This window comes from Lepidochelys olivacea (genome assembly GCF_965140295.1).
Source record: "Lepidochelys olivacea isolate rLepOli2 genome assembly, chromosome: 1".
Lineage (NCBI taxonomy): Eukaryota > Metazoa > Chordata > Testudines > Cheloniidae > Lepidochelys > Lepidochelys olivacea.
This window is the reverse complement of record NC_140411.1, coordinates 338,730,574-338,755,632: the sequence shown is the minus strand read 5'-3', so window position 1 is coordinate 338,755,632 and position 25,059 is coordinate 338,730,574. Positions and strand designations below refer to the sequence as shown.

The window sequence follows — 25,059 nt, the reverse complement described above, 5'->3', positions numbered from 1 at the left end:
TTTAGCTTTGATTAGATCGATGAGATAGTCTAAACACAACAATTAAAAATACAATTGGTGGCAATGTAGTCTGTAATGGAACGTGTGTGTGTCTGTAGGGTTAATGTAGGAATGAACTTTTCCATCTAGGATTCCAAGTTAGTTAATACATAGTCAAACTTTCTGAATTCACATTGTACATTAGTTTTGGTCAAACATTGTCTAACGGCTGCATGACAAAAGCCAAAGGGCTGCGCTTAATTCACATGTAACTAAGCAGATTGCAGCCACCTTCTTCTTTACTAGCCATGTGTATCCTGCAGGGACTACAGGTCCCAGCATACGTTTCATCTTGAAGCAAGATGCAGGTTGCTTGGTTCAAGGCAGAACAGTGCATGTTAGGACCTGTAGTCTCCAAGGGCTACAGAGCCATATTAAGGATTTTGGAGGCTGCAGACCAGGGGTAGGCTTGTGGGCTGTACTTTGGCCACTCATACTGTACACATGTCCAGTGGTCATCATTAAAATGTCACTGACAGCGATCCAGATCGCTTGGTAACTGGCCATAAGCGAAGAATATGCATTTCAATATGGCTAAATGTAAACGTATAATCTAGGGAACAAAGAACATAGGTCATACTTACAGAATGGGGGGCTTTTATCTTGGGAAACAGGGACTCTGAAACCGATTTGTGGGTTGTGGTGGATAATCAGCTGAGCTCCCAGTGCAATGTTGCGGCCAAAAGGGCTAATGCGATCCTTGAATGCATAAGCTCTGGAATCTCAAGTAGGAGTAAAGAGGTTATTTTACTTCTGAATTTGGCACTGATGCAATTCTGTTGGAATACTGTGTCCAGTTCTGGTGCCCACAATTTAAGAAGGGTGGTGAAATATTGGAGAGAGTTCAGAGAAGAGCCAAGAGAAAGAGTAAAGAATTAAAAAATATGCCTTATAGTGACTGAGTTCCTTAAGTCTATCTATGTAGCTTAACAAAGAAAAGGTTAAGGGGTGATTTGATTACAATCTATAAGTATTTACATGGGGAACAAAAAGTTAATAATGGGATTTTCAGTCTAGGTGAGAAAACTTCCAGCCATTGGATTATATTAAAGTAGACAAATTCAGACTGGAAATAAGGCGTACATTTTTAGTAGAGAATAATTAGCCATTGGAACAAGTTAAAGGGTCATGGTGTAGTCTCCACCACTGACAGTTTTGAAAACCAAGAGTGGATGTTTTGTAAAAGCTCTGCTCTAGGAATTATTCTGGGGATGCTGTATGGCCTGTGTTACACAGGAGGTCAGCCTATATGATCACAATGGTCCCTTCTGGCCTTGGAACTTATGACTTTCTCCAGTTCTTAATGGGCACATTGCTATAAAGCATTTCCATCACAAAACTATCAGTACAACAGCAGCAGGGACTGGCAGGCTCAGAGAAGCCAATAACTGAATTGGCCATGAACTACCTTCTTAGTCTTAGAGGTGGAGTCCCTCCAGATCAGGGTAGAATCATGCTGGTGAGAGATTGAGGGAGTGATATTTGCACTGCCCGACTAAGGCATACTTCTTCCAGAGATGTGTTCCTTTTAGAAGAATATTTGGAGAGATGCATTAAAACCCTCTTAGCCAGTTTAGAATTCCAGCTTAAAAAGGAAAAGAAAAATCCCTTCTGAACTCAATCAAGTCTTGTCCAGCATTAGGATAAAGTCTGGGCTAGTCCTTAGAGAGAGTTTTCTGTGTGACTCGTTCCAAGTGCAATTCAAAGCGCAGTGCCCTTTTCATACAGGTGCATTCTGAATGGTAAGCAGAGTTTTTAAAAGGATCAGCTTTCAGCTATGGAAAGCATGTCCCTGGCCCCCAGACAGTTTCTCCCAGAGCCTCAACAAACCCATTACAAAGCAGACCATTCCCATATGAAAACAGTGAGCACAAAGACAAGGACACTTTTATTTGCCCCCCCACACACACACACTTTTATTCATGTATATGATTTTTATTCATTTTCTTAAAGATATCCTAGACACTTGGATATTTGTTTGTGCTTTGGTAAGAAGCATTTTTATTATACTACTGCCACCTCAGCTTTCTCACAAGCCCCAATATCCCCATTCAGCAAAACAATCCTTTGCCCCTTTTTTCCTTTCTGCAAAAATTGTGTAATACTTTCACATCGTGCTATTAATTAATCCCTTGGAACAGGCAGGTCTAGAGAGCCCATCATTAGCACTGTGCATTAGCATGTCAAGCCAGAAAATCCTGGTACCAGAGGGTTAATTCCAAATCACAGTGGATTTTCCTATGGAATTACATGTTATATCCACGCTAATACCAACTAAGTTCCTGATTAATATTTTCGGCACATATACCAGCAATTGCATTTGATTTGTCAGTGCACTTATATTGGACAGGAGCCGTATAATTAAGGGAAGGCCCTCAACGCTTTTAATTTTTCATTTTATAGAAAATGCTGTGGGAGACTTCAGCAGAAGTGTATAGTGCATTATCCTTTGGAGTGTATTACTTCCACAGTATTTCCCTTGCAATCCTATGTTCTCTGTGTGCGGGTGAGAAGACCATTAGCATTTCATCAAGGAATTATTTTAACCAGGAAGACCATTCCTCACTTACGCACATGGACAAGATTCAGAGCAGGGCTTCATCAACTTCTTAACCCTGATGAAAGCAAAGTGTTGACCAAAAGGTCAACTTTTAGGAGCTAATGCATGTCACCATTGCTCATGGGCTTAAAGGGAGTATGGCAATTTTCAACAGCTGTGGATCTACTGCTTAATATTCTGCAGGCATTTGTGCATTTTTAAGTGATTAGAAGCTACTACTAGGAGTACGGGGTTCCTTGGTTGAAGCTCTGAGTAGTCACAGAGGTTCTTCTTCCTCTTCCCCTCCATGTAACTACATGTTTTGGAGCAGATCCTCAGCTGGTGTAAATCAGCGTAGCCCCATGGAGGTCAACCATTATTCCCTGTATGACAGAGGGCTCAGCTATGCCTCGGTTGGGGCTGAGGTGCATCTGGAATGAGGTGGTGGCATAGGGTGGGGAATGCTGGTGGGAAGAGGCATTACATCCCCATGGTGCTTCTGGGGGATGCAGGGCAAGGTGTACTTTATTAGATCTGAGGCACCACTGTGGCACGCAAGAAACAGACAGACATCGTCCCACCTACACCCTGCCCAGATGCTCCCCACACTAGCGATGCTAATGGCTTCCACCTCCATTGTGCAGGTGGAAGGCAGGTTATGCCTCTAGCCGCTGCCTGACTTTACTACAGGGTGTCGGAAGGAAAGCTTGCTCCCTCCTGCTCTCTCTCACTCCCCCCCATACAAAACACCCAAATAGGGGCATAATTTCACCCGAGGACCAGATCCTCAACTGGTGTAAAAATCAGGGTCACTCCATTGAGTCATGGAACTACATCCATTTAGAACAGCGGAGGGGTTTGTGCCAAAGCGAGACAGTGATCGCTGTAAGGGCTTCAGTACCAGTGGTTACATTAGGAGGGTTGCCATCATCATAACAGGTTGAATGCTGAATCAAATGAAAGGCCCACAACTAGTTACGATCTTGTTCAAATTAGGCAAAAATCCGGCCTATGTGAAGGTGAAGTGAGGGTGACAGAGAACCCTCAGGTGAGTGGCAAGATGTGAGAGGTCTGATATTTGTATAATAATGCTCCTCCTCCCGGTAGCACTACACCTACTCCACTTCTTTCTGCCTTCCAGCTGCATATGTCTCTAAGTATTGCCTGTCTCTGGGAAGCAGCACACATGCCAGACATTTCTGGAGTTGGAGGATAAGTACTGAATTTATCTTTTATGGAGCAGAAGAACAGATAAATTCCATCCAACATATGTAAATGACCAGAGTTCAGATTTGCTTCTGGGGAGGTTTAACTGGTAACTCAGTCTTTCGCCAAACATTTTTAAGATTTATAGTTTTTAATGTATAATCTTTACCCCCCCCCCCACCCACCCACAGACATGGCACTTTGGGGTATTCACTACTGTGTCAGGAACTCAGCAGCCTGTTGTACTCACTACACCTAAAACACTGTCGTTGTGGTATATACCCTATACGGGGCATGTCATACATCACTGGCAAACTAAATTCAGTGATCATTAATATTCTTGTATGATGTATGTACCATGTGTACAAAGTTATTGATATGGGCTAGAGTTATGCATTGCTTGCCAAATACATTAAGAACATAAGCACAGTCTGCCTAAGACAAATGAATGTGTATTTGCTTTTCTGTGCAACCTGGTCATCAGATAGAGACAATGAAGGGCCATTTATGATTCTACCTACTTTTCTGTGGCTTCCACCACAGTGTTTTAAGGCCACAAATGATCAACAGAATCAATTCTATCCTTCCTTTGATTCAGCCAGTCTCTGGCCAAGTTTCTGCTAGTATAACTCCACTGACTTTAATGGAGTTAAACCAGCAGAGTATCTGCCCATGTGGTGTAATCTCAGACGTTCTGTTGTTTTTACCTCCACTTCCTCCTTCCCTTTATCCTTTGTATCCATGAGAAACACTGCCATACCTTGAATAATTCTTAGTTAATTAGTGGTGCTTCTGCTGGTTGTCTCTGAAGCACCGGAACAGAGTTACTATCCGGTCAAGAATGCCTTTAAAAAAAACCCAACCTGTTCCTCTGGGATAAAGCTGTAGACTAAGCAAAAAAATATATTTAGAACGCCAGAAGAGCTCATCATAGATTATAGAACAATGAATAAAGGTCACATTTTCTGCTTAATCTCCTTGACATTTTACCTTGGTAGCAAAATTGTGCATGCTACTTAGAAAACTAGCACTCAAGGTAGTGAATACCACCAGAAAATGTGTGTGATTCAATAAAGACAGAATAACCACTATTGTAGAAAGATTAAAACGTCTTTTTAAAAAACTAATATACAAAATAAGTCGGGTTAGTTTTAGAAAGATTTGTCTACTGTCCCACCAAGTTACTGTAAACAAACTAGTCCACTGAATGCATCCGATGAAGTGAGCTGTAGCTCACGAAAGCTTATGCTCAAATAAATTGGTTAGTCTCTAAGGTGCCACAAGTACTCCTTTTCTTTTTGCGAATACGGACTAACACGGCTGCTACTCTGAAACTAGTCAGATATAGGCTTTTGTATGGAATACTATAGTTTACAAAGAAGTTACTTCAAAGATGGAAGGCCACATATGCAAACTCCACCATAATCACTTCAGCCATAGGAAAAACAAAACAACAACTATTTACTTATACTTTGGAAGAACTAGGACATTTTTTTCCCTTGATAAAACTATTAACATCTGCTCACACATCACTATCAGGTAGGGGGTACTCCCAAATACAGCTGGGCAAATAATGGCTGTTTTGGTTTACTGGCAGTTCCAAATCGAAATAAAAAAAACGTTTGATTTCAGGTCAAACAGAAAATGAACGATTTTCTAAATTTCTGGCAAATCAAGAAGTTGAAAAAAACTTTTTGAATCATTTTGTAACTTGACATTTGTATTGATCTGGGGCATTTTTGGCAAAAGCGAAGGTGGACACAATTTGTGAAACGCAGGAAGAGGAGTAGCTTGCCTGTAGCCCAGAGGTTAAGGTACTCTCTTGGCAGGCAAGAGCAGGGGTTCACTTCCTGCCTCTATCTGATGTGGAGAAGGTGTTTAGAGCTGGGTCTCCTACGTTGCAGGAGAGTGCCCTACCTACTGGGCTATCATTCAACCTCTCCTACTGAAGCTGTTCCTGCTCCACTGGCTATTTAGATATAGAAAGTGGAACTTGAACTTGGGACTTCTACATCTGAGGTGCATGTAGCCTGACCAGACAGCAAGTGTCAAAAATCGGGACAGGAGGTGGGGGTAAGAGGTGCCTATGTGAGAAAAAGACCCCAAAATCGGGGCTGTCTCTATAAAAATTGGGACATCTGGTCACCCTAGGTGCATGCCCTTTGTCTCTATGGCCTGGTGGTCCTCTCTCTTGTCCTGGCCCAATGATTATTCATGGTTATTCACATTGGCCATTCACGTGCAATCTTAATTCGGTGCCCTTGTGCATACATATTATGATGCAGTCTTTCATTACAATCACAATCTCATACTAGCTTTCCATTTTGGGTTGAAAATTTTCCAAGGGTAACACTTCCTGTTTTCTAATCACCACAATCCACCACCAACTTCTACTTGCTAAGGGGCCTGGAGCTGGCTGGAGAAGATGCAAAACTGGACAGAGCTGGCAGGAACAGGAGTGAGATTCGGGCATTGGGGAGAAATATCCCTTTATCACATCTCTTGGGGAGCTCATGCCTCCTCTGGAACTCCTAATCTCCACCCTAAACACCAGGTTGATTCCCCATTTGAGTCTATTTCCCCTACCAGCATGAGGGGACAAAATTGTACTAACAGATTTTCTTGTACTGATGGGATGTCTTAATTAAAGCCCTGATCCTGATGCCACTGGGGTTGATAGCAAAACTCCCACTGACTTCTGTGGGAGCAAGGTTGGGCCTAAGAGATAATAAATTGTGTGCAACTCTGCTTTGAAACAGTTGTATTGTGGGAAACCACATAGTCCAAGACTATCCCACCCCCCCAATAGATGTACACATGTCAACCACTGAGAAGGAAAAACAGCAGTGGAAAAAGTATTGTGCTTAAATCACCCGTACATTCACAAAGGAGGGTGTGGTGGGACAGTGCCCCACCCCCATGCCAGATTGGGCTACAACAAGCCAGAGCATCTGCGCAAGGCGGCAGCCAATCAGGGAGGGCCTGTTAGAGAGCCAATCAGGGCCAGTATTACAACTAGCCAATCAGGGCTAGGCTAGGCCCTATATAAAGGCCGCCCAGGAAAGCAGTAGGCAGTCTCTCCCAGGCCTTCAGAGGGTGAAGATCTGTCTCCTGTGTGAGGAGACTAGCACCAGGGACAGTGCAGGGGACTCCTGTTGGGTACCTGCTGGGCTGGGGGCTCTAAGAAAAAGGGACTAGCCGGTGCAAAGGGGCCAAAGGGGAAATGGCCCAGGGAGAGAGATGGACAAAGGGAGAGAAGGAGGGCAGGCAGGAAGGCTGCCGCCAAAGGGTCCCTGGGTCAGGACCCAGAGTAGAGGGCGGGCCTGGGTCCCCCCCCTTGTACTTCCACTTGGCTGTTAGGAGTGGCCATCATGGACTGCACCAGACCCCTGCCAAAAGGGGTTAGACTTTGGGGTGTAGTTGGCTACTGTGGCTGGGGCAAAGAGAAGGACTACTGATAACACCAAACCCGGGGGTGAGACCAGAGCAGTGGGCACTGCCAGAGGGCAGTGTCCTGAAGAGGATGCTACAAGCTGGGAGCAACGCAGGTAGAGATGCCAATCTAGGGTGAGAGCTGGATGGGACACCACTGGCAGAGGGACCTCCACATGAACTGAGCTAATTCCCAGAGTGAACAGCAGGAGGTGCTGTGCTGCTGAGTCCCCACCCCGTCACAGAGGGTCACCCCCAACGTATTAATTTTATACTTTAGTTGCAGTCCATGTGTAGGAAGGATTATCTAGTGGATAGAAGATGGGACTAGGACTTGAGACCTAGGTTTAATTCCTGGCTCAGTTACAAACTTAACCAAATACTTTAGTTCCCCATTTGTAAAATGGGGATAAGATACCGCTTTTGTACTTGATAGTCATGTGAGGATTAATATTATTACTAAGGTGCTAGGGTCCATCTCTGCCCCCATGCACCTCCTTGCAGCACAGAGCCCTGCCATAGCTACTCTGCCTCAGTTTATCAGGTGTGGTTTCCAGCCAGGCTTCTCTTCTCAACGGAGAGCAGTTTATCTGTTCTCCTTCCTGGTCAGCTACAACTGCACCAGCTCTCCCCTTTTCATCCCCCTTCCTACAGGCCTGCCACCCACAGGTGTAGCAGGCAGGGCTGATTGCAGTGAGCACAATTCATTAACCTTTTCAGCCTATGTGGGGTTTATATAGCTCCATCACAGGGTGATGTAATAAGGAGATAGATAAAATTCAGTGAACTTCTAGTGCTTGTTAACTTTCCATCTCACCCAATCCATTTCCAAGGACCACAAAACATTACAGGCAAGACTGCGCCATCCTTACTTATGCAGAGTATACCTCAGATATTCCTAGTGGATCAGATCGCAGAGCCCTTACTCACCTGAGTAGTCCCACTGGAACCACTGGCAGGGAATTTCTATGGCATCAGACAGGATTCCCCTTATCCAACCTGAATTAATCTCTTCTTAATAAAGTCTGCTTTTTTTAAAAAACTCACTTCTACAATCTTACTCCAAACCCAGCAATTCAGAGATCCAGCCTTAGATGAAACACTAATGTTTTCCCTTTTAATTAGCTCACTGCTTTAAATCACCAGGATTGATTGAGCATGTAATTAGGGAAGATCTACCTGAGAGACTGCCTCTACCTTTGTGCAATGCTGTGGCAGATGCAATCCTCCCAAACACTTGAGCTAACAGCCCCTGGTATAGAAGAGGGGCTGAGATCTGGACACTCTCAGTGAGAAGACCATGGCTAAAGATCTAGCTTCTTGCCTTGGTTCATTGGAGCTGGGATTTGCTAGTTTATGACCTGCTGCAAAAGCAATCTGTTTTCTCATGCTTTTCCTGTACAGGAAGACTGAGGGGAAGGAGATTCAGTAGAAATAGAGGGTGATTATGCTGGAAGCTATGAAGTGAAGTAGTCTTTCATGGCAGCTGGATGATGTGATTATGCCTGGGCTATGAAGGTGATTATGCTGGGTCTGGCAAGACTTTTGGAAGTTTGGTTTTTTAAGAAGATATTTTAATTGCAGTTTGTTAAAATGTGGGCCTTAAAATTGTAACATGCTTAGAGATTGTGATAAATGCAATGGACGTTCAAGTTTACTGATATACACAGACATGCTTTGGGATTAAAGCCTATATAACACACAAAATTAGGGTGACCAGATGTCCTGATTTTATAGGGACAGTCCCAATTTTTGGGTCTTTTTCTTACATAGGCACCTATAACCCCCACCTCCTGTCCTGATTTGACGCTTGCTATCTGGTCAGCCTACACAAAATCCTAGAAATGTTGGGCTGCTAGAGACCTCAAGAGGTCATCTAGTGTTCCCGTCCCTGTCCTCGGGCCTGCATGCTGAAGCAGGATTAAGTATACCTACACCTTCCTTGACCAATGTTTGTCTGTGTGCGCACACACTCAGAAAGCCAGTGAAACTATTATGAGGCACATGCTCAGATAGCATAAATCTGTTGAAACCAGAGCTAAACCAGGGGTCTCAAACTCAAATGACCACAAGGCCACATGAGGACTAGTACATCGGCACGAGGGCTGCACCACTGACCTCCTCCCCACTGCTGCCCTGGCTCCACCCCCATTCCACCCCTTCCATGAGGCCCCGCCCCTGCCCCACCTCTTCCCAGCCCCCATTCCAACCCCTTCCCTGAAATCCGCACCCCAACTCTGCTCCCTCCCTGCCCCCAGGGGGTGGAAGAGGGGTGCAGAGTGCAGCAGGGGGCTCAGAGCAGGGGGTTGGGGTGCAGGAGGGGTGCAACAGGGGGTCCAGGTGCAGGAGGGGTTCAGGGGGCAGGCTCCAGCCTGGCACGTACGAGGGGCAGGGCAGACTCCCTGCCCTGCCCCCACAACACTCTGGGAAGCGGCTGTTACCTTGCGAGGAGGGGGGGCACAGGGTTCTGTGTGTTGCCCTGGCTGCGCCTCCAGGCACCACCTCCCGCAGCTCCCATTGGCCAGGAATGGGGCACTGTGGCCAATGGGAGCTTCGGGGGAGGTACCTGGGCCGTGTGTTTGAGACCCCTGAGCTAAACTGATTTGCACTAGCAAAGGATCAGGCCCAGTGTTTGTGAAACCTGCATTATGCAAGTACTTTAGTGCATGCCAAGTATTCACAAACAACTGGCTTAAGCACACAGCACTGTGACCTGCCAAGAATTTCCTTCAGCATGACCTTACAGCCCAGAGAGCTGTGCAGTCAGTTTTCCTCCATAGATCAGTGCTTTACTATCATCATGAATGGACCATCATTTTTCCCGGCATAATCTTCCTCTTAGCTTTCCGTTTTACAGCAGTACTGACTTTAAGACCATTCACAACTGATACCTATGTAACCTTATGATTCATGTCTCACAGTGGGAAGAATTTTAATTCTTTATTCGCAGACAGGCAAACATGGTAAACTGCTTACTGAAATGACTAGGGTAGGTAGCCGTTCAGCGAGATCCTTCACCACTTATTGAAAAGCCTTGAAGCCTCTACATTGTACAGTAAGCTAACTGGATATGCAACCATGTGTCCTACCCTTGTCGCTCTTCCTCTTTTGTGTGTTCCATACCCTCTTATTACATCTTGTTCTTATTTAGGGCTAGATTAGATTACTCTTGCTTTAGCTTCACAGTACCTGAATCTAGTCCTAGTGACTTCAATAGGACGATTAGTGGAGTGAGGTGCTAGTCAAAGCCAGTAAGGTATCAGATTCGGTGGGGAAATCTGTTCCCATAGAAACCAATGTCAAAATTCCAGGGGCCAAGATTTCACCCTGTTTTTTAGCTAGAAAGCTCTTTGAGAAAGGGATTGGTTTGTCATGGGTTTGTCCCGCCCCACACAACTGGGATCTTTTTCAATATAAACAACCATCTCTACCAGCAGTACAGCGGCCCAGTTCCCACCCAAGATATGCAGCAATGGTTTACTATATATTCTAAACAATGCACGCTTGCTGACATTGTGCCCAAGTGCAGTAGCAGTTCAGACATTCAGATACAATACCATGCTGCACTGATACAAAGCAGGATTGGGGAAGGAAAAGAAAAACCCACCTTGTAATTTGATTTTTTTCCATTTTTTAAAACGTGAAGCAAAACCAATTAGGTAACACTATATTGACTGAAGAAATGTTATGAAATAGACACCACCTCCCCTTTTTATATTCTACTCTTACTTTAAAATGCACCCTAACTTTTCTATAGGAAAGATCTATTCAAATATGAAGCTAAATTTTGCTTTTGGTAACACCCATACAACACCTACATGTGTAACACTATGATTAATAAAGACAGACCTAGCTCTTCATTATTTTTTTGAATTATACTTTACTATCTACCATGTCAGCACATCTCACACACAGCATCATTAACCCCACAGTGAGAGACAGAGGCATCCTTCTAAGTTGTTATACAGAATATTGTACTACCCTCAGATATTACTGACACTTTGCAGATCACCTACTATATCTTATATATGGATAACATACCTGGTGGCAGGGGGAGGAGTTTAGAGCTTTGGATGCTCAATGCCCATTAGAAATTAGTGGAAGCTAGATACTCAAATCCCTTAGGTGACTGAGAAAATTCCACCCTCTGTACACTAGCAGTGCCCAATTTTCATAGGTAGATAGCTAAATAGGTCACCCAAATTTAGATGTACAAGTGCCCCTTTATTATGTGATTTGAGTTTCCAATGGAGCGATGTGCATGTTCTGTCGGAAAACTGGGCCCACATGGTGACCCGTCAATGTTAATACGTCATGCAGAAGTTACGTGAAGGATTCCCATATATTGTATTACAACATTCATGTAATTCTTAAAGATAGAATAAAAATGCTTAACCCCGATTCACCAGGGCACTTATGCACATGCTTAACTTTAAACACATGGGCAGTCCCACTGAGGTTAAAGTTAAGAACACACTCAAGTGATTTGATGGATTGGAGCTTTATAGAAAATTTGTTAGGACAAAAAAAAATGCACACCAGAGCTTCTCTATTGTTTCTGAAAACTTCATTTTTCAGTTCACATCAAGAGGAGACAATAAAAAAAAATACAGTTATCAGACACCCAAGACCTCTAACTACTGAGTAGAGCTGGCTGGGCATTTTCTACTCCAGAAGTCCCCCTCCCATTTCCCTCCATCAATCTCAATGGCCCAGTGACTCCACCATCCAATGGCTGTCAAAGTAAGGCAGAACATGGGCGCAATATCTTCCAGGGCTTATCAACATTGCTTCATAAGGAATGAACTTATCTATAGAATACACAAGGGGTAATTCAACCACTCAGAAGGAGTGATCTAGTGGTTGAAAAATAAAGAGTCTTTAATGTAGCCCCAAGAAAGGTTCAACAAAAAACAGTAACACCATGGGAATTTGCTAATCCCAAGAACCTATAATAAACAGATAAAGTTAATAAGATTCAATAATAGAGACCAGCCCCATTGAGAGCTCTATCTAAACATTGCACACAGTATTTATTGAGTTCCCTAGCTGAATTCTCTGTATACAAAACACTAAAAATTCATTATCTCTAGATGCAATGCTTAGTCAATTCAATGGTAATTAATCTCCATTTACCCTCTGCATACATTTGTGAACAGATGAAAAGTTCACTCAAAAGTTCTTTCAGTCAGTCCAAAGAAAACATATTGTTTTGATAATTCCCCCTCCCCCTTTGCAAACCCATGCTTCCCCAGGAGAAAAATAATACAGTTAGCCAATTTTGCATGGTTCAAGCCAGGTGCTCATTGCAAATTCAGTAGCATACATTGGCATGTGTTAGTTGCACAGAAACTGAAATTCTTATGCCAGTATAATTCACTGAAGGCAGCGCATTGAGGATTAAGGAGAACTGTTGAGTGCTTGAGGATTATAAAACAAATCAAAAGGGAGTGTCTAGTTATATTTATACATTTCTTCCTTCTTTTAAAGACCAGCTTTATTCCATCAACTTCCTAATCTTTTAAGGTGGTATGTTGCATCACCATTGTATGTGTTCATTTGTTAAGATTTCTATTAATAGTATTGTATATGTTAAGAAAGGCAAACCATGCTAGGCAGAACAAAGAATCCAATTGATATGTGCTGGTAATATTTAAAGTCATAATTAAGTCTGATTATCCTAGAGTGGTAGTGTATCACTCCCTTATTTTAAGTCATGTGAAATATAACCATCAAACACAAAAATGCAGTCAAGGTGCATAGGTGCATTCCACTTAGCTGCCTTAATTTTAATTTACCATCACACTACTCTACTTTGCCTTAACCTTACTCATATTTATGTGCCATTTAGGCAAATTTTAAGGTATAAATGCATTAAGCATCCATGATTTACCCTGGTGAAGTCTATTACATGGTATACTGCAATTACTGTTTGATGTCCAAATTACCGCAAATATTTTTAAGTGTTGCTAAGTTATTAAGTAACCACGCTATACAGAAACCTAGCATGCTTCAGTGACCAAATGGATCAACATTTTATGGAATCTGAAACTCAGATATAACTTCCATGCAAAATAATAGACTGAAGTGTCACGTAGGAGCATAGCATTAGAAGAGAAAAGGAGGACTTGTGGCACCTTAGAGACTAACAAATTTATTTGAGCATAAGCTTTCGTGAGCTTCAGCTGTAGCTCATGAAAGCTTATGCTCAAATAAATTTGTTAGTCTCTAAGGTGCCACAAGTCCTCCTTTTCTTTTACGGATACAGACTAACACGGCTGCTGCTCTTTGAAACCTGTCACTGGAAGAGTGTTTCTAATCTTCAAATTAACAGAATCTCATTCACAGTAAGGCCCCTTTACTCTTTTCTAACAGCATAAAGAAAGGTGTGAATGCAGTTTACATCACTTTTTGGCCCCTTCACCCTGCCAAAGTACTGTAAAAGGGACTTAGTGTACCTAAGAAGCAGGCCTATTGCTTTTAATTATCCATGTGGACAAATGAGTGTTCTGTGTGGGTTTGTTTTAACATGCGCTCTCTAGATTTGAGCATTTGAAATAGATCTGCACGTGACTTCAGGAAATGGAAAGTTAAATTTTTAAAGCAAATGTTCATTTGCACCTCATCATAATGCAATGGAAAAATTCTAGTTATCTGCATTTACTGTCAGATTTTATTTTGTGAGGTAATTGTATTTATATTCAATTCTCTATTAGGCAAGGACTTCGGAGAGAACATAAGTGAATTAAAAATATATCTTGAAGTAATTTTTACATTGCTTTTGCACACAAACCTAAATATAGACTCTGACCTTTGTTACATGGTGTTACTCTGGAGTAATTGCATCTTGGAGCTTCCATGGAGAAACTCCAAATTTACTCCAATTTAACCAAGTTCAGAATCTGGCCTTATACCTTCAGTGCAGTTACTCTGGCACCAATATAAACAAAACAGCGATCTGTCTTTAAAGGGGTTACTCTGGATTTACACCAAGATAATTGAGATCTGAGTCTGACCCTTAGTATTCTATCAGAACACAACAGGACCGAGAGGTCTGGGTCTAAATTCCCACAGATTCCTCTGAAGGAGCAATAAATAACCTTGAAGACATAATTGTCACAATGAAGTCTTATTAACAGTATTACTATTAAATTCCAGGTTTCAGAATAGTATATATATCTACTCTATGTTCCATTCTATGCATCCGATGAAGTGAGCTGTAGCCCAGGAAAGCTCATGCTCTAAAAATTTGTTAGTCTCTAAGGTGCCACAAGTCCTCCTCGTTCTTTTTATTAAATTCCAGCTGCATTTATGATGCAAGTTAGATTGACAAGCCGAATATATGGCTAGGGGGCCAGCCCACTGGCATTAAATTTCCAGCTCTTTTACTCTATCATTTTTATAGCTGTGTGTGCATTTACCATAAATGATACTGCAGGTGTGGATATTAGTCAAATCCAAATGTAATTCCAACCTTAGCCTGATAACGCACCAATACCATGGTGCCTTGCCTAAGGCGAGAATTTCAAAAGGGTGGATACAGGAACACACAATGGAAACATCACCCCAAACGTTACCGACTTTCCCTCTGTGCAAAGGAAGATGCGGTTGTCAGTCTTTGAAATCTTGTTGCAAATACGTCTGATTAAAAAACACGTTAGAAGAACTAAGTGAAATGGACATATCCACCTTTAATCATAGTAAGTGCAGATGTCTGACCCTAAATTACCATGTGAATCTTTCGTTTTCTCAAATGCCGTCAGCAACATTGTTTTATCACGCCCAGCAGAGGGGATACACTAACGCGAACAAGGAATGGGGATGCCCCGATTGGTTTCCCCATTCCCAAGTTACCATGCAAAACAAAAAAGGAGCGAGACAGTGATACAAACCATCACTTGGATACAGGGTTATGATGTAGCCCTTTGTTGGCAGTACATTGTTTTTAATAGTAAAAGCTTGGAAACAGAGGTTTAAAAGTACCCAGTAATGAAGGTAAGAGTATCCGTGCAGAACTCCGGGTAGCAGAAATGGGGGAGCGGGTTTACATCTCTACCCAATCCAATAGTTCGTTCTCTCCCCCGCTCCACACAAACCCTTAAATGGTTTGCACGGTAGACAGTCTGGCTGCTGCCGAGAACTCTCATTCTGTACCAGGTCTCTCAATGCTAAGCTACGGCAGACTGGAGCCGTCTGTGTCGGTAGCGACTGGGTAATGTAGGATCGGGATCCACCACCCCCGTCTTGAAATCTTGAAGGAGAGAGTCCTCCGTCCCCCCTCGTACCCTTTAATCCCACAACAGGGACCAGAGAACACCTTTCTGGCACACCAGATTTTGCAGAACCAACCCCACCCACTGGGCTTTGCCGCCCCCGACTGAATGTCCTTTGGGAGCTCAAAGTCCCCGAGTGGAAGGCGGCCCCGCTAAGGAGAGCGGAGAAGCCGGGGGACCCGCCGGGCAAACCGCGCCTGGAACCCGCAACACTTTCACTTTCTCTTGCAGAGCGTGGAGGCAAATGCCCCGGTCCGTTCCGCACCCGGGCCAAGAGCACGCGCCGGTCCCTGCCTAGGTGGGCGCTTTTCCTCGCCTGGAAAGTGTCGCCCCCCCACCCCCCCGCCCCGCGGGTGGTCATTCAATGGACCAGCGCCCTGGGTGTCTGTACACGCACCCCCCCCCCCCCCCCGTACGCGAGAGGCTCAGGTGGGCAACTCCAGTCAAGAGCGGGCTGTCTCCCCCGAAAGGAAAACTCGTGGGCAAAGGTCCTCTCCGGCGAGAAAGAGCGACGGGGCCAGGGCTGATCTCCCTTTGCGGCGGCTCGGCTCGCGTCTCCATCGAGTCGCCTTCCCAAGGGCAGTTTTGCAAGAGCCGGGAGACAAAAGCGGAGCGAGTCTCCTGTTCGCCCAGACCGCCCCGCGCCTCCCAGGGTGACAGCAGCTTCCCAAGGCATTAACCAGCCTCCGCCCCTCTCCCCGCGCCTACCTTGGTTCTCATCGGAGACAGGAGCCCTTCCATTGGGGCTGGATCCTCATGCCAATCCGTCCTCCCGTTTAGTTCCTCTTCCCGTCCTCGGTCATTCCCCCATGACCAACAGGGACGCGTCCCTCCCAGCCGATGAGCCGCCCAGCCAACCTGGCGAACTTGAAACCGGCAGCACCGTGGACACTGTTCCTGGTGGCGCTCTCCTCTCGCCAGCCTCCTCTCTGCATAAGCTGCCTGCAGCCAGATTTGTACCGGAGTCGCTGACAAACGCTCCCGGTCTTACGTAATGCGTTCAGCACGGGACAAGTGATCTTAGCCCAAGCCCAGGGATCAGGTCACACGGGACAAGCCTGGAGGGTCCGGGACTCTGCATTGCCTGTGGTAGCATGAGGAGGGTTATTAATAAGCTGAATTTTCTCGCCCCCTTTTGTGTGGCTGACAAGTAACCACGCTCTGGAGTCGCTAAAAAGACGGACAAATGTCACAATTACAGGTGTGGCGAGACAGAAGATTTTCTGGGGTTATTATTTAAACACCATATTCCAGATCCACAGCTTTAAGCAACATGCTCTTCTCAAATACCCTATTCACCACCGCAGGCAGTTCCCCAACAGCTGAGTGCAGCATCAGCTCCGGAGGATGCTGAATACACCCGCCCCTGTCTGTTTGACTCCAGGGTGCTGCTTGTAAATGAAAGACCCAGAGGAAAGAGGATGGGATGAAAGGAACCCAGGGCTCTAAGATTGGAGAGCAGCAGGCCAGCTGCACTTGACGTTTCCCTGTCCTCACTCCATGGGATCATGTCCTCATTAGGGAAAGGCAGGATGATTTCGTGGCTAAGGCGCTGGATTGAGATCCAGCTGATGCGGGTGAAAGCCCTGACTCTGCCACACACGCTTCCTGTGCGACCTCGGTCAGATCACTCTCTCTCTCTGTACCTGCGTTCCCTGTCTGTAAAACATCTCTCTCCTTATTTTCTTTGTGTATTGGAGCTATGAGCTCTTTGGGGCAGGGAATCTCTGTGTGGATCTTCAGTGCTTAGTTCCTCTAGAAGCAACTACAAAAAAAAAAAAAAGCAGACACTAAACATAACCCATGCTATTTACTAATATTAGAGAAGCACTAGGAGGTCTAATTGCAATGAGCTCCCTACAAACACATGGTAATACACAATCTATGCACTGAACAGCCCTACTAGAAATCCACCAACAGTGTCACAGGACAAAAGCACCCCAGATCATGCTTCAGGGTCCTATGAACAGAGGACGGGAACGGACCTCCTGCATCAAGTCCAGTGTCTATCACAGGCAATTTAGTCATATAATCCAGTTTATAAATTTATTATAGAGTCTAAGGCCAAAAGGGACCATTGTCATCACCTGACTTCCTGTATAACACAGACCATAGAACTTCCCCAAAATAGTTCTTAGAGCAGATCTTTTAGAGAAAAAAAACCCAATCCTGATTTTAAAATGGTCAGTGATGAGAATTCACCATGACCCTTGGTAAAATGCTCCAATGACTAATTACTCCCATTGTTAAAAATTTACAGCTGATTTCCAGTCTGAATTGGTCTAGCTTCAACTTCCAGCCATTGGATCATGTTATAGCACTCTTTGGTAGAATGAAGAGCCCATTATTAAATATTTCTTCCCCACATAGGTACATATAGACTGTAATCAAGTCACCCATTAGTCTTCTCTTTGTTAAGCTAAATAGATTGGGCTCCATGAATCTACCACTATAATGTATATTTTCTAACCCTTTAGTCATTCTTGTGGCTCTTCTCTGAACCCTCTCCAATATATCAACATCCTTCCTGAATTGTGAACACCAGAATGGGACACAGTATTCCAGCAGCAATCACACTAGTGCCAAATATAGGGTAAAGTAACCTCTTTTGGCCACAGTGTCACACTGGGAGCTTATGTTCAACTGCTTATACACTACGACCCTCAAATCTTTTCAGAGTCACTGCTTCCCAGGATAGAGTTCCCCATTCCATCAGTATGGCCTACATTCTTTGTTCCTAGATGTATACATTTACATTTAGCCACATTAAAATGCATATTGTTTGCTTGTGCCCAGTTTACCAAGCTATCCTGATCGCTGAGTCAGTGACCTGTCCTCTTCATTATTTACCACACCCCCAATTTTGGGGTCTTCTGCAAATTTTATCAGTGATTTTGTGTTTTCTTTCAGGTTATTGATAAAAGTGTTAAATGGTGTAGGGCCAAGAGCCATTCCCTGAAGGACTCGCTGGAAACACACCCACTCGATGATTCCCCCCCAATTACAACAACTTTTTGAGACCTATCAGCTAGCCAGTTTTCAATCCACTTAATGTGTGCCATGTTAATTTTATATTTTTCTAGTTTTCAAAGTGTCATGTGGTACCAGTCAAACACCTTATAGAGTCCAAGTATATTATGCCAATACTACCACCATTATCAACCAAACTTGTAATCTCATCAACAGAAGATATCAGGTTAGTTTGGCAGGATCTATTTTCCAATCATAGAAGCATCTCAACTTTGATGCTTCTTTGAATATCCAGTAATTTTTTTAGGTTTACTCACCATTACCAGAGTTAGGCCTGAATGAAGCCCCCCCGAATGAAGCTGAACACCCGTAAACTTTGGGAAAGATAGGATGTGAATCCACATACTGACCCAAGCTTTGAAGTTGACCCCTGACAATAGATGAATCAAATCCTCAAACTCCAAAACACCCACAAAGGCTGGGAAAGTTTAGATCATCTGGATCCAAACTCTGTGGTACTGTTTGGTCCTTAAGGACAGCTTGGTCTTGAAATATGCTGAAAGCTCTCAATCCCCTTTGAGGTCAGTGGAAGATAGAAATGCACTCTACACAGGAATACTTAGCATGTTGCAGGACAAAGTCCTAAATCACCATCATACCCTTACATAGAATTAATATGATCAAAGAATACCTTTCTGGTACACCAGTCTTTGCTAGGGGTGTTTAATCAAGAAGTGTATGGTGATCCAGCTGTCTTTACACACCCGTACACTGTGATAAAAGGAGAGTCATTCACAATACAGTAACATTTCAGAGAAGTGGCAACCAGTGATCCTGTCATGCCTGAAATAAATCCCTGTAAAATTTCCTTATGGTGACCTGTATATTCACTATGTCACTAAACAGGACAATAAGATCAGCTGCTGTGTTACATTTTGTGTGCGCGCTGCTCGGGGATCATGTGACCAGCCAGATCATCAGCTGAACAAAAGGTAGTATCAAGGTGTTGCCACGGTGACTTCCCAGCAGTCTGAATTGCTATGGCATTGTAAGAGGAGGGGGGAAAATCCCAGTCACCTACTGTAGCAATGTTGAAACATACCTTATTTTTAGAATGTGCAGCATGTAGAAAACTAATGAATATTTAACGCTGTAAGCGTCTTTCCTGCTTGCTTTTCTTTTCGTGGCTTGTTTGCTATAAATGCAACGTTTGCCTTTAAAAGAGTATGAATTACATTGCGATTATGCTTTTTCTTTCACAGCTTCTTCAGCTTCTCCTGCATTTTGTTAGACTCTTATTAAATAGCACATGCTAACAAATGGAGGCCAAAGCACTACACCCATAGTATCAGCAAAACAAATCCCACATTAGAAGGGAGCAACGTAGTCCTGGGAATACGTTAACAGAACAGGAGACATGGATCTGGAATATATTCCAGGCTCTGCTACTGACTTCCTGCATGACATTAATCAAGTTACTTGGGGCCAAGTTGTGATTTTGAATACAAGTCCATGTAAAAGAGTAAGAGCAGCCCAGATACTCCTGCAGGCCCAACATCCAGGTAGCCTGCGAAAGGGTAAGTGGGAGCTGTGTGCACCTGCTTACTCCTAACTAGAGCTGGCCAACATCTTTTCATTATAAAAAGGGCCATGAAAAAATATTTTGAAACAAATTCAGACAAAAACGAAAAATGTACAGATTTTCTTTCCTCCCCACTCCCTTCTCCCATGCCCCCCTTTTTCAATGGCCAAATGGGAAAGAGTACAGAACCCAAAACCAAAAGCCTGAAAATTTCCTATATTTTCATGATACTTTTGAATAATGGGGACAGCAGATGGACATAGATAATGTTGGCTCCACCCCAATACTCACTGGCCAGTGTAGCCAACCTTGTGCATGGGGTGGTAGAATGTGCTACTGATATAGGCCAGCAAACTACCATCTCCCCATCAAACAAGGAAGTAGTGGGGGGCAGTGGGGAACACTGCAACTCAGAGAGGGGTCTTTGAGGTCCAGTGCTACTGGGGATACTCCTAGGGTGACGCAGCTCATGTACTACCCTCTTGGTGAGGACTGGGCCTAAAGTCACAATCGAACCCATAACCTCTGTGCCTCAGTTTCCCTATCTTTAATACTTTGGATAGGGAGTTCTAGTCCTGTGCATTACCCACAAAACTACTGAAGATAGGTTAGACTGACATACAGAAGGTGGTGATATTTTGAGTTCCAGTTTCAGCAGAGGATTCATTTTAAGGTGAAGTTATAAATCCCTCCCCCCACCCTCCAAGTGGCTAGCTGATTCCTTTCTGAACGCCTCTATTAATACAGGTAAAAAAGGATTTTTTGATCAGAAAGGTAAGTCTGTAACAATGTTGTGTTTTGGTCTGTGTTTATTCTAGCCTGTCACTTTCATATAGTCAAATGTGCTTTGTTTACAAGTCATTTGCAGGGTTGTGGCTTTAGTTGTTTTGAGACTGCCAGCACTACAGATGCAACCTGGGGTGCCTTAAAACTAAAGTCAGGTCTACCCTACCGACCTACACAGACATAACTACATTGCCGAGGGGTGTGAAAAACCCACCTGGGCTCGCTCACTACTCTGGATTCCAGTCCAGGGACCCTATGTCTAGGAACTGCAGTCGGCTTGCTCCAGACCACGTGGCTATTTCCCTGGACTCCTTACTTCCTTATTCTATCCTCTGCCCCCTTGGGGTTTACTGGTCCAAACACTCTCCTTTCAGGGAGTAACTATAGGCTACTTCCCTGTAACTTCTTGGCAGACTGTCACCCCAAACTCCCCCATCCCTCTCCCAGGGAGTGACTGTAGACTACTTCCTCTGGAGCTCCTGTCTCTTCTCAGCTTGCTGCTTTCACAGGCTCAACCTGCCCCTGCCCAGCTGGGGTTCCTCACCAATTGGCCTTTGAATCCCTGGTTCTTCCCCAGGTGCTGCCTATCAGGTTAATTTAACCTGCTCTGCCTTGTGTGGGGGTGGACAGCCTGTCCCACATGGCACTGATTTTATGGCAGTCAAAAAATAAAAAACCAACACAACTCTCTTTTTTTGATTGCACCCTTAAGATCTAAATGACCCATTCCTCAGAGTTGTTCCATTCCACCCACAAAGCAATATTACGACTGTTAAAGTCACTGCTAAGATTTTTTTTTTAAAGTGATAGGTCATTTTGGGTGCCCACGTTGGGATGCCAAGCACTTTCTGACAAGCATGACTTTTTAAGTAGGGTTGCCAACCCTCCAGGATTGGCCCGGAGTCTCCTGGACTCGGCATCGTCTTCCTGGTGACTATTGAAAGCAATCCAGGAGATTTTAATAGGATACTTAAGAAAATGACATTACATCGGGGGGGGGGTGGGGATCTCCTGGAATAGCTTCAGTCAGAGTTGGTAACCCTAATTTTAAGAGATCTATAAGTTAGGCACTTAAAAATCACTAGGGACTTTGGAAAAATCTTAGATTAGATGTAAAGATCCAGGCCAACAAATAAAGTAGCTTAAACCAAAGTCATCTTAGTAGTTAAAACTTTTGGCACAAAGGCAGCATAAGAATTATTGGCTCTTTTATCCATTGCCCTCAAAGCAGTTTGATAAAATTAGTCTCCCAACACACCAGTGAGGTAGGCAAGCATGATCATCCCCATTTAATAGATGGGGAAATGGACGCAGAAAAGATTGTCCCATGGCCATGCAATCTGGAGCAGAGAATAAACTGTGGGAGTCATCCACATTCTAGAGCAGGGGTAAGCAGCATTGCCCAGTGGATAGGGCACTGACTGGGAATCAGGACACTTTGGTTCTATTTCAGCTCTGCTACTGGCCTGCTTTGTGATCTGGGTGAGTCTCCTAACCTTTGTCTCAGCTGCTTCTTTTGTAAGATGGGGCTAATGAGACTTACCAGTGTTTTGAGATCTATAATTGAAAAGTGCTAGATAAGAGAGTCAGTTTTCACTATAGCAGAGGAGATGGGCCTCAGGTCTCCTAATTCCCAGTAGGGTGACCAGATGTCCTGATTTTATAGGGACAGTCCCGATTTTTGGGTCTTTTTCTTATATAGGCTCCTATTCCCCCCCCATCCCGATTTTTCATATTTGCTGTCTGGTTACCCTAATTCCCAGCTAGGTGCTATAACCACAAGGCTACCTTCCTGCCTTGTCTCCTGATGAAAAGGTTGCATTGTAAATATGAGTAAAGGTAGATCATAAATGGTAAGTCTCTAAGGTACCACAAGGACTCCTCATTGTTTTTGCTGATACAGACTAACACGGCTACCACTCTGAAACCTGTCACCATGCAAGGCACTGACTTTAGCCTTATGAAGTGGAAATCCATCAACTTCATGAAAAAACTTACATAGTTACAGACATAGGCATCTGATGAAGTGGGTTTTAGCCCATGAAAGCTTATGCTCAAATAAATTTGTCAGTCTTTAAGGTGTCACAAGTACTCCTTTTCTTTTTTCTAAGTACTAGTATAGTTGTGGTCCTGGATGTTATCAAGACATGTATGAAGCCTTTTATTAGCATACAAATTGTATGAATATATATTTTCAGCAGTAAAACGGAGGACTCATTCATGCACTTTGTAATCATCCAGACAGGGCACAGTGTTCAGTGCTATGTATATAGCAACAGACACTAAGTGTGTTTGCATTGCGCGAATGAATCAACACAATGGGATAAAAGAAACTGTTTTTGCAGATAGCAATGTCAAGGACTCCACATCCTTGTCAAGATTTAGGTTAAATTAAATGCCGGTTTTTAAAGCTACATCTCAGGCAAACCACAGCTATTATGCGCTCTGTGAAAACGCTACCTCTGACTATTATGTTCTCTGTAAGAACAGTCTCTGATGTGACTTCCCGCCTATCCTGTAAGTGACAATAAATACTCTCACTGCCCCATGCACAATGCTCAGACAGGAGAGAAAACCTTAGCTCTATATAAGGCAGGCAAGGCATCAAAGAGGAAACCATCAGTATTATATGAGGTATTTGCATGAAAGGAACCTCTCACTGAAATGCTCAATTGTACAGGTAGACTCCTTTCCACCATGGTCGTCAGTGGAAACAGCTTCTTTCACTGGCTGCCTCACCCTGATTTTTAGAAAGACCAAGAAGCTTCCCACACAACATAAACACCTCCACTTTGTGCTTGTTAGGAAAGCCCCCCCCCCCTTCTGGTGCTTTCAACGGTTCTTTAGAGAGGCACTGCACGTAGAATGGATTAAAACCTATGAGCAGATCCCTTCTCTTAAACTTCCCTCTCACGCATTTGCCCTGACAGAATCAGCTGCTCAATACAAATCAGAACTGAGCAGCAGACTAAGCTTTTAAAGTGTGACTGTACCTGGAAGAGTGACTCTAACAATGCCACAGAGAACCCAGGATTTATTCCATCACAGCTCCAACTGTGAGCCCTGCTGTGCAGCCAGATGGTCACTCTTAACAAGTCCTGCGCCTCTTTCAGCCTCCACACCCTTCAAATACTTGAAGAATCATGGCATCACCCTGTGTGACCCTAAGAACTGCTCAATGCCAACTAGGAAAGCGGGTTACAAGGATAGCCGGATCGTGGTACATACATTCTGGTTCAACAACGACTGTAATGTAAGATCTTAAATGAAAGCCAGGATCACACTGTTCATTAATATTGTTGTGAAATGTACATACAGATGCTATGTAAAAAAAGTTATGTATGTCTAGTGACACTGTTCCTAAAGTCTGAATCAAGGCAGGGCTGATAAACAGGTTTCTGCCAGACAAACGTTGTCTATTCACCTGTGAGTGTTCAATGGATAAGAGGCTGAATACTACATGGGGATGCCTCAAAGCAGCTTGGGGACTGGGGTGCACCTACTGTTTACCTGCAAGGCAAAGTAAGAGCTGGCATAGCCCAGAACAGATTGTTTGCGTGGCTAACAGACTAGAGGTTTAAGGGAGCTAACATGCAGTAAAGCACAAACAAATCTTCCTGTTGCTGGAGGCGAGATGGGATAAATAAGGTGACTCATGGTCCTGGGCACCCTGAGAACCATCACACCCTGGCACTGGTTAGTCAAACAAAACATTTTGTTTTTTTCCAATTTTTTCTCCAGCCCCTTGGTCATTTGTAGCTCTTCTCTGAATTTCCTCTGCTACCTTCGTGATCTCCTTCTCATAACAAAGAGCCCAGAACAATACAAGGTATTCTAAGCATGGTTTCATTCCTTACTCTGTGATGTGATCCATCTATCTATACACTCCTGCTGCTTTATTGCCATCTTGCACCACAAATTCAGATCTACTTTACTGTGCTCCAAGAGCTCCAAACCTTTCCAAGTAATTCCCTTTTAGGGACGCTCTGCAGCCCAGTTTATTATTTTCCAGATTTTTTTTTGCACTTTTGTAGTTTGAATTTCATTGTATTTAGGGAGAGAGAGTGCAGCTAAGGCAATAGACGGAGACTCAAGAGACCTAGCTTCTATCCCAGGCTCTCCCACAGACTTGCTTCATGAACACGAGCAGAATATTTCAACTCTCCATGCCTGTGTTTCTGGTCTCACCCCTTCACTATCCAAATCGGAAGTTATTGGGACAGGGACCGTCT

At 43.9% G+C, this 25,059-nt stretch overlaps 1 protein-coding gene across 1 annotated transcript in view; it reads right to left on the bottom strand.

The window, feature by feature from the left end:
- The window catches only part of FRMD4A (FERM domain containing 4A), a 411,923-nt gene extending 395,391 nt beyond the window's left edge, over positions 1–16,532 (bottom strand). Inside the window, exon 1 of the mRNA XM_084630503.1 lies at positions 16,198–16,532. Coding sequence (XP_084486629.1) covers positions 16,198–16,230 — 33 coding nt within the window. The 5' untranslated portion in view covers positions 16,231–16,532. The remainder of the gene's footprint in view (positions 1–16,197) is intronic.
- Positions 16,533–25,059: the final 8,527 nt, after the last annotated feature.